The following is an 11910-nucleotide window of genomic DNA, read 5'->3' on the forward strand; positions in this document are numbered from 1 at the left end:
GTGAGGGCGGCGGCGGCGGCGGCAGGAGGCAGGAGGAGCGCGGCGCGGAGCGGAAGGCGGGCGGGCCCCGGGCGGAAGCGGGCCGGGCCCGGCGGCGAGGGGGCAGCGGCGCGGCGGGGGCGGCCGGGCGCGCGATGGAAACGCACATCTCGTGCCTGTTCCCCGAGCTGCTCGCCATGATCTTCGGGTACCTGGAGGTGCGCGACAAGGGCCGCGCGGCGCAGGTGTGCACGGCCTGGCGGGACGCCGCCTACCACCGCTCGGTGTGGCGGGGCGTGGAGGCCAAGCTGCACCTGCGCCGCGCCAACCCCTCGCTCTTCCCCAGCCTGGCGGCGCGGGGCATCCGGCGGGTGCAGATCCTGTCGCTGCGGCGCAGCCTGAGCTACGTGGTCCAGGGCATGGCGGACATCGAGAGCCTCAACCTCAGCGGCTGCTACAACCTCACCGACAACGGGCTGAGCCACGCCTTCGTGGCGGAGATCAGCTCCCTGCGCTCGCTCAACCTGAGCCTCTGCAAGCAGATCACGGACAGCAGCCTGGGCCGCATCGCCCAGTACCTCAAGGGCCTGGAGGTGCTCGAGTTGGGGGGCTGCAGCAACATCACCAACACTGGCCTCCTGCTAATCGCCTGGGGCCTGCAGCGCCTCAAGAGCCTCAACCTGCGCTCCTGCCGGCACCTCTCCGACGTGGGCATCGGGCACCTGGCGGGCATGACGCGCAGCGCGGCCGAGGGCTGCCTGGGCCTGGAGCAGCTCACGCTGCAGGACTGCCAGAAGCTCAGCGACCTCTCGCTCAAGCACCTGGCCCGCGGGCTGGGCCGCCTCCGCCAGCTCAACCTCAGCTTCTGCGGGGGCATCTCGGACGCGGGGCTGCTGCACCTGTCGCACATGAGCAGCCTGCGCAGCCTCAACCTGCGCTCCTGCGACAACATCAGCGACACGGGCATCATGCACCTGGCCATGGGCAGCCTGCGGCTGTCCGGCCTCGACGTCTCCTTCTGCGACAAGGTGGGGGACCAGAGCCTGGCCTACATCGCACAGGGCCTGGACGGGCTGCGCTCCCTCTCCCTCTGCTCCTGCCACATTAGCGACGAGGGCATCAACCGCATGGTGCGGCAGATGCACGGGCTGCGCACCCTCAACATCGGCCAGTGCGTCCGCATCACCGACAAGGGCCTGGAGCTCATCGCCGAACACCTCAGCCAGCTCACGGGCATCGACCTCTACGGCTGCACCCGCATCACCAAGCGGGGCTTGGAGCGCATCACCCAGCTGCCCTGCCTCAAGGTGCTCAACCTGGGACTTTGGGAAATGACTGAGAGTGAGAAGGTCAGGTGAGACGAGGAGGGCGCCCCGAGACCTCCATCTCCTCTGGAGGGACTCACTGACTGACTGACTGACTGACTGCTGCAGAGGAGGAGAGAAAGAGAGAGGGGGGCACGCACAGAGTCATGCTACCCACGCACTCTGGCACCGCAGGGGGGAACACAGAGAAAGAGAGTATATCCTCGACCCTTCTGTGCTGCCTACCTACCCTTGCTGTGGAGGAGGAGGAGGAAGGGGGAGCAGGAGGAGAGAGAGAAAGCACCTATCCATTTTCCAGGTCATGCCTCAAGCTCCACGCTGGGGAGACAGAGCTCTCCCTTCCCACAGCATCCTTCCCTGCGGAAGAGGTAGAAGCCGACACTCTTATGCACTGGGGCTAGAGACACCCCTCTTTATCCCCACTCCCTGATTCCATCCCCTCGCGCACTAAGGATGGATAAAGACAGACCCTTGTTCTGCCATGTATTCAGAATAGGTTATTTTTGGTTTTTATAAAGGAGAGTGGGAATGGAGATGGGAACAAAAAATAACAACAGCAGAAAAGGCTTCCTAGCTACACTTGTGTCCCCAGCCACCCAGTCATCCTGGGCTGGGCACAGATACAGCTTTTGGTAAAACAACCATTCCACCTCTGTGCTTGCCCCTCCCCTGTCCACACATTTGTGACAGAAATACTGCTCCCTAGGTACATTGATTTTTTTTTTTTTTCCCTTTTAAATCTGTTTTCAGTCTCCATGTTATTCTCTGCTGTGGGTGGATACAGCCTCCCACTATTCCAGTTCTCCACTGCACTGAGATTAGCGATAGCTACAGCCTCTCCTTTTGTCAGTATGTTTCCATGTCATCCTGCACTGTGGTTAATGGAAAAGCCTAGGCACTCCATTCTCTCTCCCCATCTCTCTCTCTACTGGAGATGAAGATGCCATTTCCTCCTTCTCTTGTCTCTGTGGGGACTGGACACAGGCCCCAGCCTCTTAAGCCTTCCCGTGCACTGGGGGACACTGAGAGTTACCGAGACTTGTCTTCCCTTTCATCATTCTCTCCTTTTCTCCCCTCCTTCTTCTTGGCAACAGGGACAGACATATCCAGCTACATATCCATTCCTCTTTGGATCGGGGGTGAGCAGGTAGAAGGGGTTTTTAGCTCCTTTCTACCCAGGGAACTTAAGGAAAAATCTCCAGCTTCATTTCTGCTTCATTTGAGATACTGTGACCTGTTTTTATTTTGAAATGCATAAAAAAAATTACTGCTACAAAAACAGCCTCTTACTCTCCCATCTATCCCTTGCTTACATCCTGTAACTGATCCCAGTTCACTCATTCTCCCCTTTACAGTATTCATTTTCTTACATGGTTTTATTTTTAAAGACATATGAAGTTGCTGTTCTTGTGGATTTTTAAGTACATTTTTTTTCTGCTGAATATATTCTATATATATAAATATATATATGATGTCTGGCTACCTCGTTTTAATTTGTTACTTTTTTTTTTCCCCCCTCCTCAAAAACCCTGGAATTCTTACAGGAAAGAGATTTTGAGACTGAAACATTTTTGTGCCTAGACTGGAATAATGCCCCTTGGGTTTGTTCTTCTTTTTGCCTCTCCTCCCCCCTGCCCCCCCCATTTTTTTTTTTCATTTTTGTTTTCAGGCTTACCCTACTGTGTCCCACCTTCACATTCTGGTTGTGCCTCTCCCTCCCTCTTCACTGGGGACTGGGGACCCAAACTGTGCTTCTGCATTTTTACTCTTCTAGCACAAACATGTAACATGAGAATCCACGCTGAGGATTGGGCTACTGTTAACAGAAATGTGTAAAATGCAAGTTTGTTTTAAAAAAAAAAGTTATATATATGGATATATGCAAATGCTTTCCCTTCCCCTCCTAAACCACCTACAAAAGGTCACTATGCCAGCCTTCCTGTTTGTAGGTGGAGAGGAGCAGAGCTGGCCTACAGGCCCTGAGGCTGCAATGTGAAGGGGAGGAGACTGAAGTTCATCTGTCTTATCTCTGTTCTGTCAATAAAATGGAGCTGGGTCTTTAGATTATTTTTTAATTATTATTTTAAAGAGGAAGAGCAAGTTTGGGGTTTGTTTTTGTTTTTTTTATTTTGTTTTGTTTTTAAATATCTTGGCTTTTTTTTTGCTCATCTGTTCCAAATCTCAAATCCTCCACAGTAACAGGCCAGACCATGGAGTTAACGCAAACCCAGAGACCCCTATGGATTAATTGTACTGTTTGTGAATTTGTATAAAAAAAATAACAAAGATCCTCTTAAAACATTTTATATTCTTACAGTAAAAGGTTAAACATATTTATATAATAAAAGAGGAAATATGAAGTATGTTTTTGAAAAAAAAAAAAAGCCGTATCTGTGTTGTCTGTGCTTTTTAAAGATGTGTATCTGTATCTGTTGGGTTTGCTAAGTACAGCCTTGTGGCTGAGGGTGGGAGTTCGGGGCTGCTTGATCTTGTGAGGGATGGAGGAGGAGAAGGAAGGAAGGGAGCCTGGTGCCTCCTGTGCAGGATGCTGAGTAACATCATCATGAAGAGTTTGTAAGGAAGGGGTTTGGCAGGACCAGCCTTGTCTGCGAGGGTGCTTGGCAGCATCCCTGGGGACAAACCCAGTTCAGCTGCTTATTGGTGTTGAAGCGTCAGCTGAGTTTGAGGTCATACAAACCAAAAGTGCTGAAGCTTGCTAGCAGCTGAATCTGCTCAGAGAGAGGCAGACATTTGTGAGTGGGGGAAGAAGGGCTGTGTTTCTTAATTTTTTTAAAGCTCCAGGTAGATGGTATGGTAGAGGGTTTTTTACTAGTTTAATTTGAGGCCCTCCCTGGATGGAAGACCCATCCAATAAAAACATTTCCCAGCAGTGACAACCACCGAAAACCTGTGCCCTTGTGGACCTGGGAAATCTGAAATATCTTGGTTGATTTCCGCTGCCCAGGCAAAGATTAAAGAGAAAGTAAAGTGGGACCGTGTTAAAAAAAAAAAAAAGAAAGTTTGAATAATCTAAGGTGTCCTTTGTCCTATACCATAATCTTTCTCCTCAACGTATGACTTTTAACCCGGTGGGGTCCCTTTTTAGCCTCCACGACGTGGGGTGTTTTATTGTTGTTGGAGATGGAGCTTAAGCGGTGTTTATAGGGCAGCGACAAAGCCCGTCCCCCCCAGCCCGGCGGCGGGGCTTGCTCGCCCGCTGCCCCCTTCCTGCCTCGAAGGAGGGGGAATGCGAAATGGTGGAAGAAGCCGGAGCCATTGTTCAGGAAAGTTAAAAGAGGAGCTGTCCTTGCTTGCTTGCTCAGTCATGCATACTCAATCTGGCCGGGCCCGGGTCCCTATGGAAAGGAGGAGGGCGATTCTTCCCCTCTTTTTAACATTCCTCTCCAGGCCTGGCTGTATTTAAGCTGCTTTCCTCCGCGCCGAGGAGGAGGGAGGGGGATGGTCTGAAGTTCCTGTACATTTGCATTTTAAGCACTTCCAGCACTGAGCAGGCCACTTTGTTCCTCCGCTCCAGCAGCCCTGGCCTGGTGCTGCTCCAGGTGGGTTGGATGCCCTACCAAAGCAGGTCCTCTCCGTGCCCGGGCCTGCCCTGGGTGCTCAGCCTCTGCCTCCACAGGTATTTTGGCTGAGGCTGGACTGGACATACTCTTTTGTTGCCAGCTCTAACCACCTCACCTCTTTTATGTCAGTGCCACATTTCGAAGGGGAAAATAGTGCCTGACTCTGGCCCTCTTAAAAAGAAACACCATCTCCTCTGCATCCTAAGGACCTGGACTATCTCAGGGTTTGGACTTTGTTTTATTCCCTCCTTTCCAAGACTTCCAAGCTTTCTGCTGGGAGTCCATCACAAAAGCTGCATTGTTCGCTTTAGGGAAAGCCACCACAATTGGATCTAATTGAGCCTGACACTATATCCATCTTCCTCTACTTGGAGGGAGGTATGGGGTCTGCCTTTCCTGAGTTAAGAAAAGAGTTTACAGTAACATCTTGATGGAAAAAGAGCATGTATGTAAATGTTATAAACAATGGGAATTCCAGATCAGGTTCCAGTAACAGCTGAAAACATAATTGTTCCTGGGGTCGGCAGCAGTCCCAGCCGAGGATGGGGAGTGAGAAACCTCTCATAAGGTAGGTTTGGTTCTGCTGGGTTTGAGTGAAAACAGCATCTCCTTAATAAGGCCCGCGTTCACACGGATAACAGTGGGACACCTATATCCAAATATAACATATGTGCTCATAAGCTTTGTAATCAGAACTAGGACAGTATTTTTTTTCCCTAAAAAAATCCCCTAAACTTCTTCTCCCGACTTATATAAAATGCCAAACCAAAAGCATTGCCCAGATGGCTTGACATCCTCTTTAAGGGGAACCCAAGCCAAAGGAAGCTGCCAAAACCAAAGCCCAGCACTGGGCTGTTTCCGTAGATGGAGCAAGTGTTCCTCATACCTTCCTCTCATGCACCAGTGTGACAGCACCTCGAGACAGATACAGGCCAGCAACCACTGACCAATTACCACATAAACTGCTCAGCATAACAAGGAAACTTCCACTCTCTGACCACTTTTGAATTTTTGAACGTGACTCAGCTGGCAACTGGGGTAGAAAACCGTAAAAAACACCCCACTACTTGGAAATGAGCTGGAAGTCTGTCTGTGTCAGTGAACCCACAGTGCCCCAGTGGTGGCTTTGGTGCCAGCCTTCACTGCTGTGCCCAGCAGAAGAGCTCCCATCCCTCCCTCCCAGCCATGCTTGGCTGGGGCAGCAGGGTCCCTCGCCTACGGCTGCACAAGCCAGGGTATGGAGGATGAACCAGGGACCTGCTTTATGGACCAGCAGCTCTGGGAAACAGAGGGGCCACTCTCAAGAGGTGGTGACAGAGAGCAGAGTAGGAGCCATGTGAAGGAGGGATGAAGTGACTGATCAGGAAAGGAGGTGGCCAGGGACTGAGGGGCAGCAGCTGCAGTGAAGTCCTGCATGTGCATGGGGGTCCCTGCTCTGCTGCAGCAGCTGCTCCCCTGGCCAGATCCATGGCTGGCTCCTCTCCCTGGGAGACGGGAAGGAAAAGCAGGCTCCACCTGGGTCCTACTGCCCTTGGACTAGCACATGGGAGGTCCATGCATGACAGATTTATACATTTTATACCATCCCACTCCACGCTGTGGGTTCAACTGAATCAGTTTGTCATGGTGATTCTGGGGTCCTTTGTTTCGCCGGTAATAAATAACGGGGTCACGGGGCAGCTGTCAGGCAAACCACCTGGGGCCTGTGCTACGACCAGAGGTGATCTCTGTGCTAGACAGTACAGAGCTTACTATTGAACCTGCCCTTTGGAGGTCAGGGAAGGGTTAAAATGAGAGCTGGGTGGTCAAAACACCCACAGTTTTTGAAGCCAAAAGCTAGAAGTTAGCACAGGCTGCCATTAACAGCTCATGGGTAGATGTCCCTTGGATCCGGCAGCCTCCCTATGTACATACGTGGGATGCTTCTAAAGCAAACTCGACCTTTTTTTGTTTTCTCTCTGCCTCCTCCACCTTAAATGCCGCTCTTTTAGCCAGCAGCTCTTTACTAGTGCCTTCTGTGGAGGAAAAAGATAAATGGATAAGCTCAACTGGGTGGTGTGGGCTGGATGTGAGGACCCCTCAGCGCACCAGTGAGGCCCCACGCCAGAGCTGCTGGCTGGGCTGCAGGACACTCCCCACCGTGGCCAGCCAGCAAGGCCGTCCTGCTCAATTCCCCAGCCTCAAGCTGCACGAAAGAAAGAGCTGGAGAGGGTTCATCAGGCTCCTGTGCCAGAACTTATACTCCAGCCACGTTTGGCAGGAATGCTAGTGTTTCTCCCCCTTCTTTAATTAAATCTACCAAATGCATTAGCTCCATGACAGCCCAAACTGAAAAAAAGATACGATCAAGATTTTGAAAAATCCGAATCTGATCTGTCCCTGCCAGAGAAAGATGAATGGAAATGGGATTTTCCTAAAAAATTTCCTAAAATTCTCAGTGTGTCTTGGAAAAGGTGTCAAACGTTTAATACCAGGGCCTGGACACATGCCCTGAGTAAGTATTTCCACATGAGAGGGTTACTGAGACATAAACCAAACTCACATTCTGTTACAGAAACTAACTCAGATCTAGGAATGGGCAACTCCTCCTAGTTATTTTCCTTCCTCTGAGTCTTGTTTCTCCAGGCACAGTCTAGTGATTTCACGATTAAGCAATTTCCCCTCCCACCTTTAAAAAAAAAAAAAAAACACAACAAAATCCCAAACAAATTTCATCTAAGCTTTGTCCTATTCCTCCCTTTCCTTCACCTTTCTCCCCCAAAATGTCCCATCTTTACAACCCCTGGGTAACTTCAGGGGCACGGAAGTTGGCACGTACAGACAGCACCACACGGACACACCGATAACAGCTCTGCAGCCAGCAGGCTCTCTGCTTGTTCAGTGAGCTGAAATGCCAATAAATCCCTGCCATTATCTCCCTTTGTGACAGCCACAGTGGCATTACTGGCACCCCAGCTTCAGCATGAACCAGGTGCATCCTTCAGGGTTATAAACTCCTCCTGCCACACATTGGGTAGAAGTCTCCTAAGGCTGTCGTGGCACAGGTGAGCTGGTTTCCTCCGCTCCTCCAGGCTCCTGGAGCCTGACTCTCATCTCTGGCAAACCTCCATCCGCTTAGTTAAAGCCCCCCCACGCACCACCAACCCCTGTGCGAATAGACCGGAGGTGACGGGCACCGCGGGATCCCTGGGGCTGCCCGTTTACCCCACACCCAGCGAAACCAGGCGGCGACAACCCCGCTGCCTTGTGACACCGGCGGGGCTTCCGCGAGCGCACGGGCTGGGTGGAGCATCCCCATCCCCGCTGCTGCTGGGAGCGGCGGAGCCGGCGGCAGCCCCTGGTCCCGCCGGCAGCACCCGGTCCCGCCGGCAGCCCCCGGTCCCACCGCGCCCCGGGGTCCCGCCTGCAGCGGCGGCGCCGCCCCGGCAGGCGGCAGCATTGCCCGCCGAGTGCGGCCCCGCCGACCCCCCCCCGCGACCTCGCGCGGCTGTTCCCTGAAATCGGGAGGCTTTCCACCGGCTTGCTGCGCCGTGAGAAGTCCGCGCCAGGGTACCTGTGCTGCCTCGGGGGAAGGGGGGGTCAGCTGGGGCGTCAGGTGGGAGGAGTGAGAAATGGGATGGATGGATGGATGGATGGATGGATGGATGAGAGGGCCATGCTTGGCAACGCTGGACCATGGCTGTGCGGACGCGACACCCATCCGTGTGGCCGAGGTGGAAGGTACCAAGGGATGGCGAACTCTACTGCTGCTCATCATCATCGCCACCATCAGTATTTGGTGGTGGTGAAGGGTCCCGAGGGTTTGCACCGTAAACCAAAACGGGAAGCCACACTTGGTGTAGCTGGACCAGTCACAGAACCACTGAATGAATGGTCTGGGTTGGAAAGGACCTTAAAGGTCATCTCGTTCAAACCCCCCTGCCATGGTCAGGAACACCTTCCACTAGAAGGTGGTTGCTTAAAGCCCCGTCCAACCTGGCCTTGAACACTTCCAGGGGTGGGGCACCCACAGCTTCTCTGGACAATCTGTTCCAGTGCCTCACCACCCTCACAGTAAAGAATATTTCTGATACCTAATCTAAAACTACCCTCTTTCAGTTTACAGCCATCACCCCTTGTCCTGTCACTACGTATCTTTGTAAAAAGTCCCTCTCCAGCTCTTCTGTGACCTATTTAGGCACTGGGAGGTGCTCTAAGGTCTCCCTGGAGCCTGCTCTTCTCCAGGCTGAACAACACCAGCTCCCTGAGCCTGTCTTCATAGAACTGCTCCAGCCCTCTGATCATCTCCATGGTCCTCCTCTGGACTCACTCCAACAGGTCCCTGTCCTTATGTTGGGATATGCATCAATGCACCCCACTATTGCATGAGAACTTCACGTCCCAGCCTAACAGGCTGCCTTCTGGAAAACATCCATCCTAGACTTAGCACTTCAGCCTGAGGTCTGCATCTCTTGACACCTATAGCTTGACACCAAGAAAATTATTTTCTTCATTTGGTTTTTTAAAAGCATGCAAGTGTGAGAATGGTAATGGAGCAGGACCAAGCTTAAACTAATGCTTGGATTATTTTATTTCAGTTTTGTTGTTCAGGGCTTTGCTATGTTGTTGGCACTGATACTCCACTGGGTACCTCTGCAGTGATTAAGGTATCTGGAGTTGTATGCACATGTCCTTTTTAACACATAAACTTGAACAGTCTTTTTTATCCAGTTCTCACACTGCTGCTACAGATACAGTGATGATGTCTTTTTCAGAAGCAACTATACCTTATAATTTAGAGAATTAATAATTAGCTTCTGCAGGCTCATTACACACACAGACGTCAGGAAGAGAAACATCAGCATTAGTGGGAAAGAGAGGTGGAAGCAACTTGACTAAGGTTATGTCCCAGACCTGCGCATGGCCAAACAGTGCCTGGCGTCAAGCTCCTCCATCTCCAGTCCTGCTGGTTTCTGTCACTTGGAGCAGCAAAAACGGAAATGAGTTTTCCAGCCTAAGGTAGCCCTGGAGAGGCAGAGTCAGGACAGAGAAACACTAAGCACAGAGGACATCTTCCTACTCTTCCCACGGCAGGCTGTGCCACCCAGGGCCCCAGAACTGCTGGTGTACGAGCGTGGGCTGCGGAAGAGCTCCCAGCAGCAGGAGCCCCTCCAACAAGCCATCCATCTCTCCCTGTGCAGACTCTCCAGCCGTCATGGCTTTTATTTCAGGCAGCGGCGAGTCTCACCGAACAAACGCGGAGCCGACAGAAAGCGCCGCCCTGACAGCCCTGAAGGCCGACTTCCCGTCACAACAACAGGTAGGGCTCGGGTTGCAGCTCTCCCAGCTGCTCCAGCTACATCTTCACCACGACTGTCCCTGCAGCGAGGCTCGGAGACCACCCATGTGGATCAAAGCCACGGGCACTACACGGTCCCTAAAGCTGCAAATGCTGTCTCCCCTCATGGATTCCCTTCCCAAGAGGTACCTGTCCATTAGCACAACTTGCCCAGACCACACCAAAGGCCAATCAAGCGACAGCGCCTTTCGATCTCCGGGCCCAGACCACATGGCGCGAGGACTTATGCCCGGGCTGCCCTCTCCCTTGCCCTCACCTCCACTGGTTTCAAATGCAGCATGCTGGGGGGACATCGGGGGGAACACTGTGGGGGACATCATCTCTTGCCCACACCTGCCAGGGAGTCAGCGAGACAGGGGGAGGCTGCATGTGAGCGGCTGGGTGTAACTTCCACCCTGTCCCTAGTGCCAAAAACAAGCATGTTAAAGCTAATCTACCCCTGTCTCAGCTCAACTGCTTTTCTGTGACTAAGCCCCTTATAATGGTTTTACTAAAATCCCCTTTTGATGGAAAAAATCCCAGCTGGAAGTTTCGGGCAGCGGCACAATGTGCAAGTCTGCGTGTCCCTTTCCCCAGCTTCACAAAAGCCTCTAATCGAGTGGAAAATTTGCTGGAGGCCAGAGGTTTAGGCCTGCAATTATTTTTTAAGGGATTATCAGGAGAGAATGGGGGTACTTACGACCCTCCCTCTCTTTGTGCTTTGCTCTGTACCGCTTTCAGACGGACTCAGCCAGAAACCTAAACCACCGCAGCTGGATCCAGCAAAACCAGGGCTCGGTTGGGCAGCTTGCCTCCTCTCTCTTACAGGACAGATCCCAGACTCCAGGTTAGATGAGTCCCACTCCAGCAGCATGCAAGAAACAGAAGTGCTTTTCCACAGAAGTAACACTACAAGATTTTTTTTTTTTTAAAGAAAAGCCTGAGAAAAAGCAAGAAATTCCAGTCCCGCGAGCCTCAGGGAACTGAAAAACCAAGGAGCCAGGAGGGATGAGGTCCACTGGACAGGCTGGGCTTTGGCTGTGCAAAGCCATTATGCAGGAGGTCTTATACAAGTTACTTGCAGTAAGCTCCAAAAAACACTTGGCACTGAAGACACGTGTGCTGTAACACCCAGCTTTTGAGGGCTTTGCTCCAAGGGTGGATCCCAGCGTTCGGGTCCTTGGTGCTGTTGCGGCCTCTGAGAACAGTCAAACACCACTAAGGATCCAAAACAACTCCTTACCGGGCACAGAGCCACTTACTGTCAGCACATTTAGCATGGGCAGGCCAGAGGAGAAGCGCCGCTGGCCCTCATGCCTGGGGAGATCCGTACCTTGCCCGGAGCTGCCGGGAACTGCCCACGCTCACACGTGACCTGAAATCAGGTGCTTCTCCTCTACCACCAAACTGCCGTGCTCCCACTTGCCTAACAGCAAGTGAGCCAGACCCAGAGGAAGCAGTGGCGTTCCCTGCTTCCCCAGCAGCCTAAGGAAGAAGACGACCTGCTTTAATCCCGGTCTCCCTTTGTGGCACTTCAAACCTATCCCTCCCGGAGAAGGCACTAACCATCGGGCCTCAGACAAGGGCCATGAAAAAGGGCTACTCTTCACTATTCCCAAATAAGCCATGCTAGGGTGTGGATGATTATTCCAGACTCGGAGCAAGGAAGGAAGTACATGAAGAAAGCAATGGCTATAGACCACAGGCC

At 52.4% G+C, this 11910-nt stretch overlaps 1 protein-coding gene across 1 annotated transcript; it reads left to right on the forward strand.

The window, feature by feature from the left end:
* The first annotated feature begins 93 nt into the window (after positions 1-93).
* Positions 94-3166, forward strand: FBXL14 (F-box and leucine rich repeat protein 14). Its single transcript, XM_027659120.1, has one exon. It carries the CDS (start codon positions 135-137, stop codon positions 1335-1337), a length of 1203 nt encoding a protein of 400 aa, XP_027514921.1. The 5' UTR covers positions 94-134; the 3' UTR covers positions 1338-3166.
* The last annotated feature ends 8744 nt before the right edge of the window (positions 3167-11910 follow it).

The sequence above is a fragment of the Corapipo altera genome, unplaced genomic scaffold, assembly GCF_003945725.1.
Source record: "Corapipo altera isolate COAL_440 unplaced genomic scaffold, ASM394572v1 1, whole genome shotgun sequence".
Taxonomy (NCBI): Eukaryota; Metazoa; Chordata; class Aves; order Passeriformes; family Pipridae; genus Corapipo; species Corapipo altera.

Bases quoted from the DNA above. Each gene is read 5' to 3' on its own strand.
- FBXL14 (XM_027659120.1), top strand. From the start codon at position 135: ATGGAAACGCACATCTCGTGCCTGTTCCCCGAGCTGCTCGCCATGATC.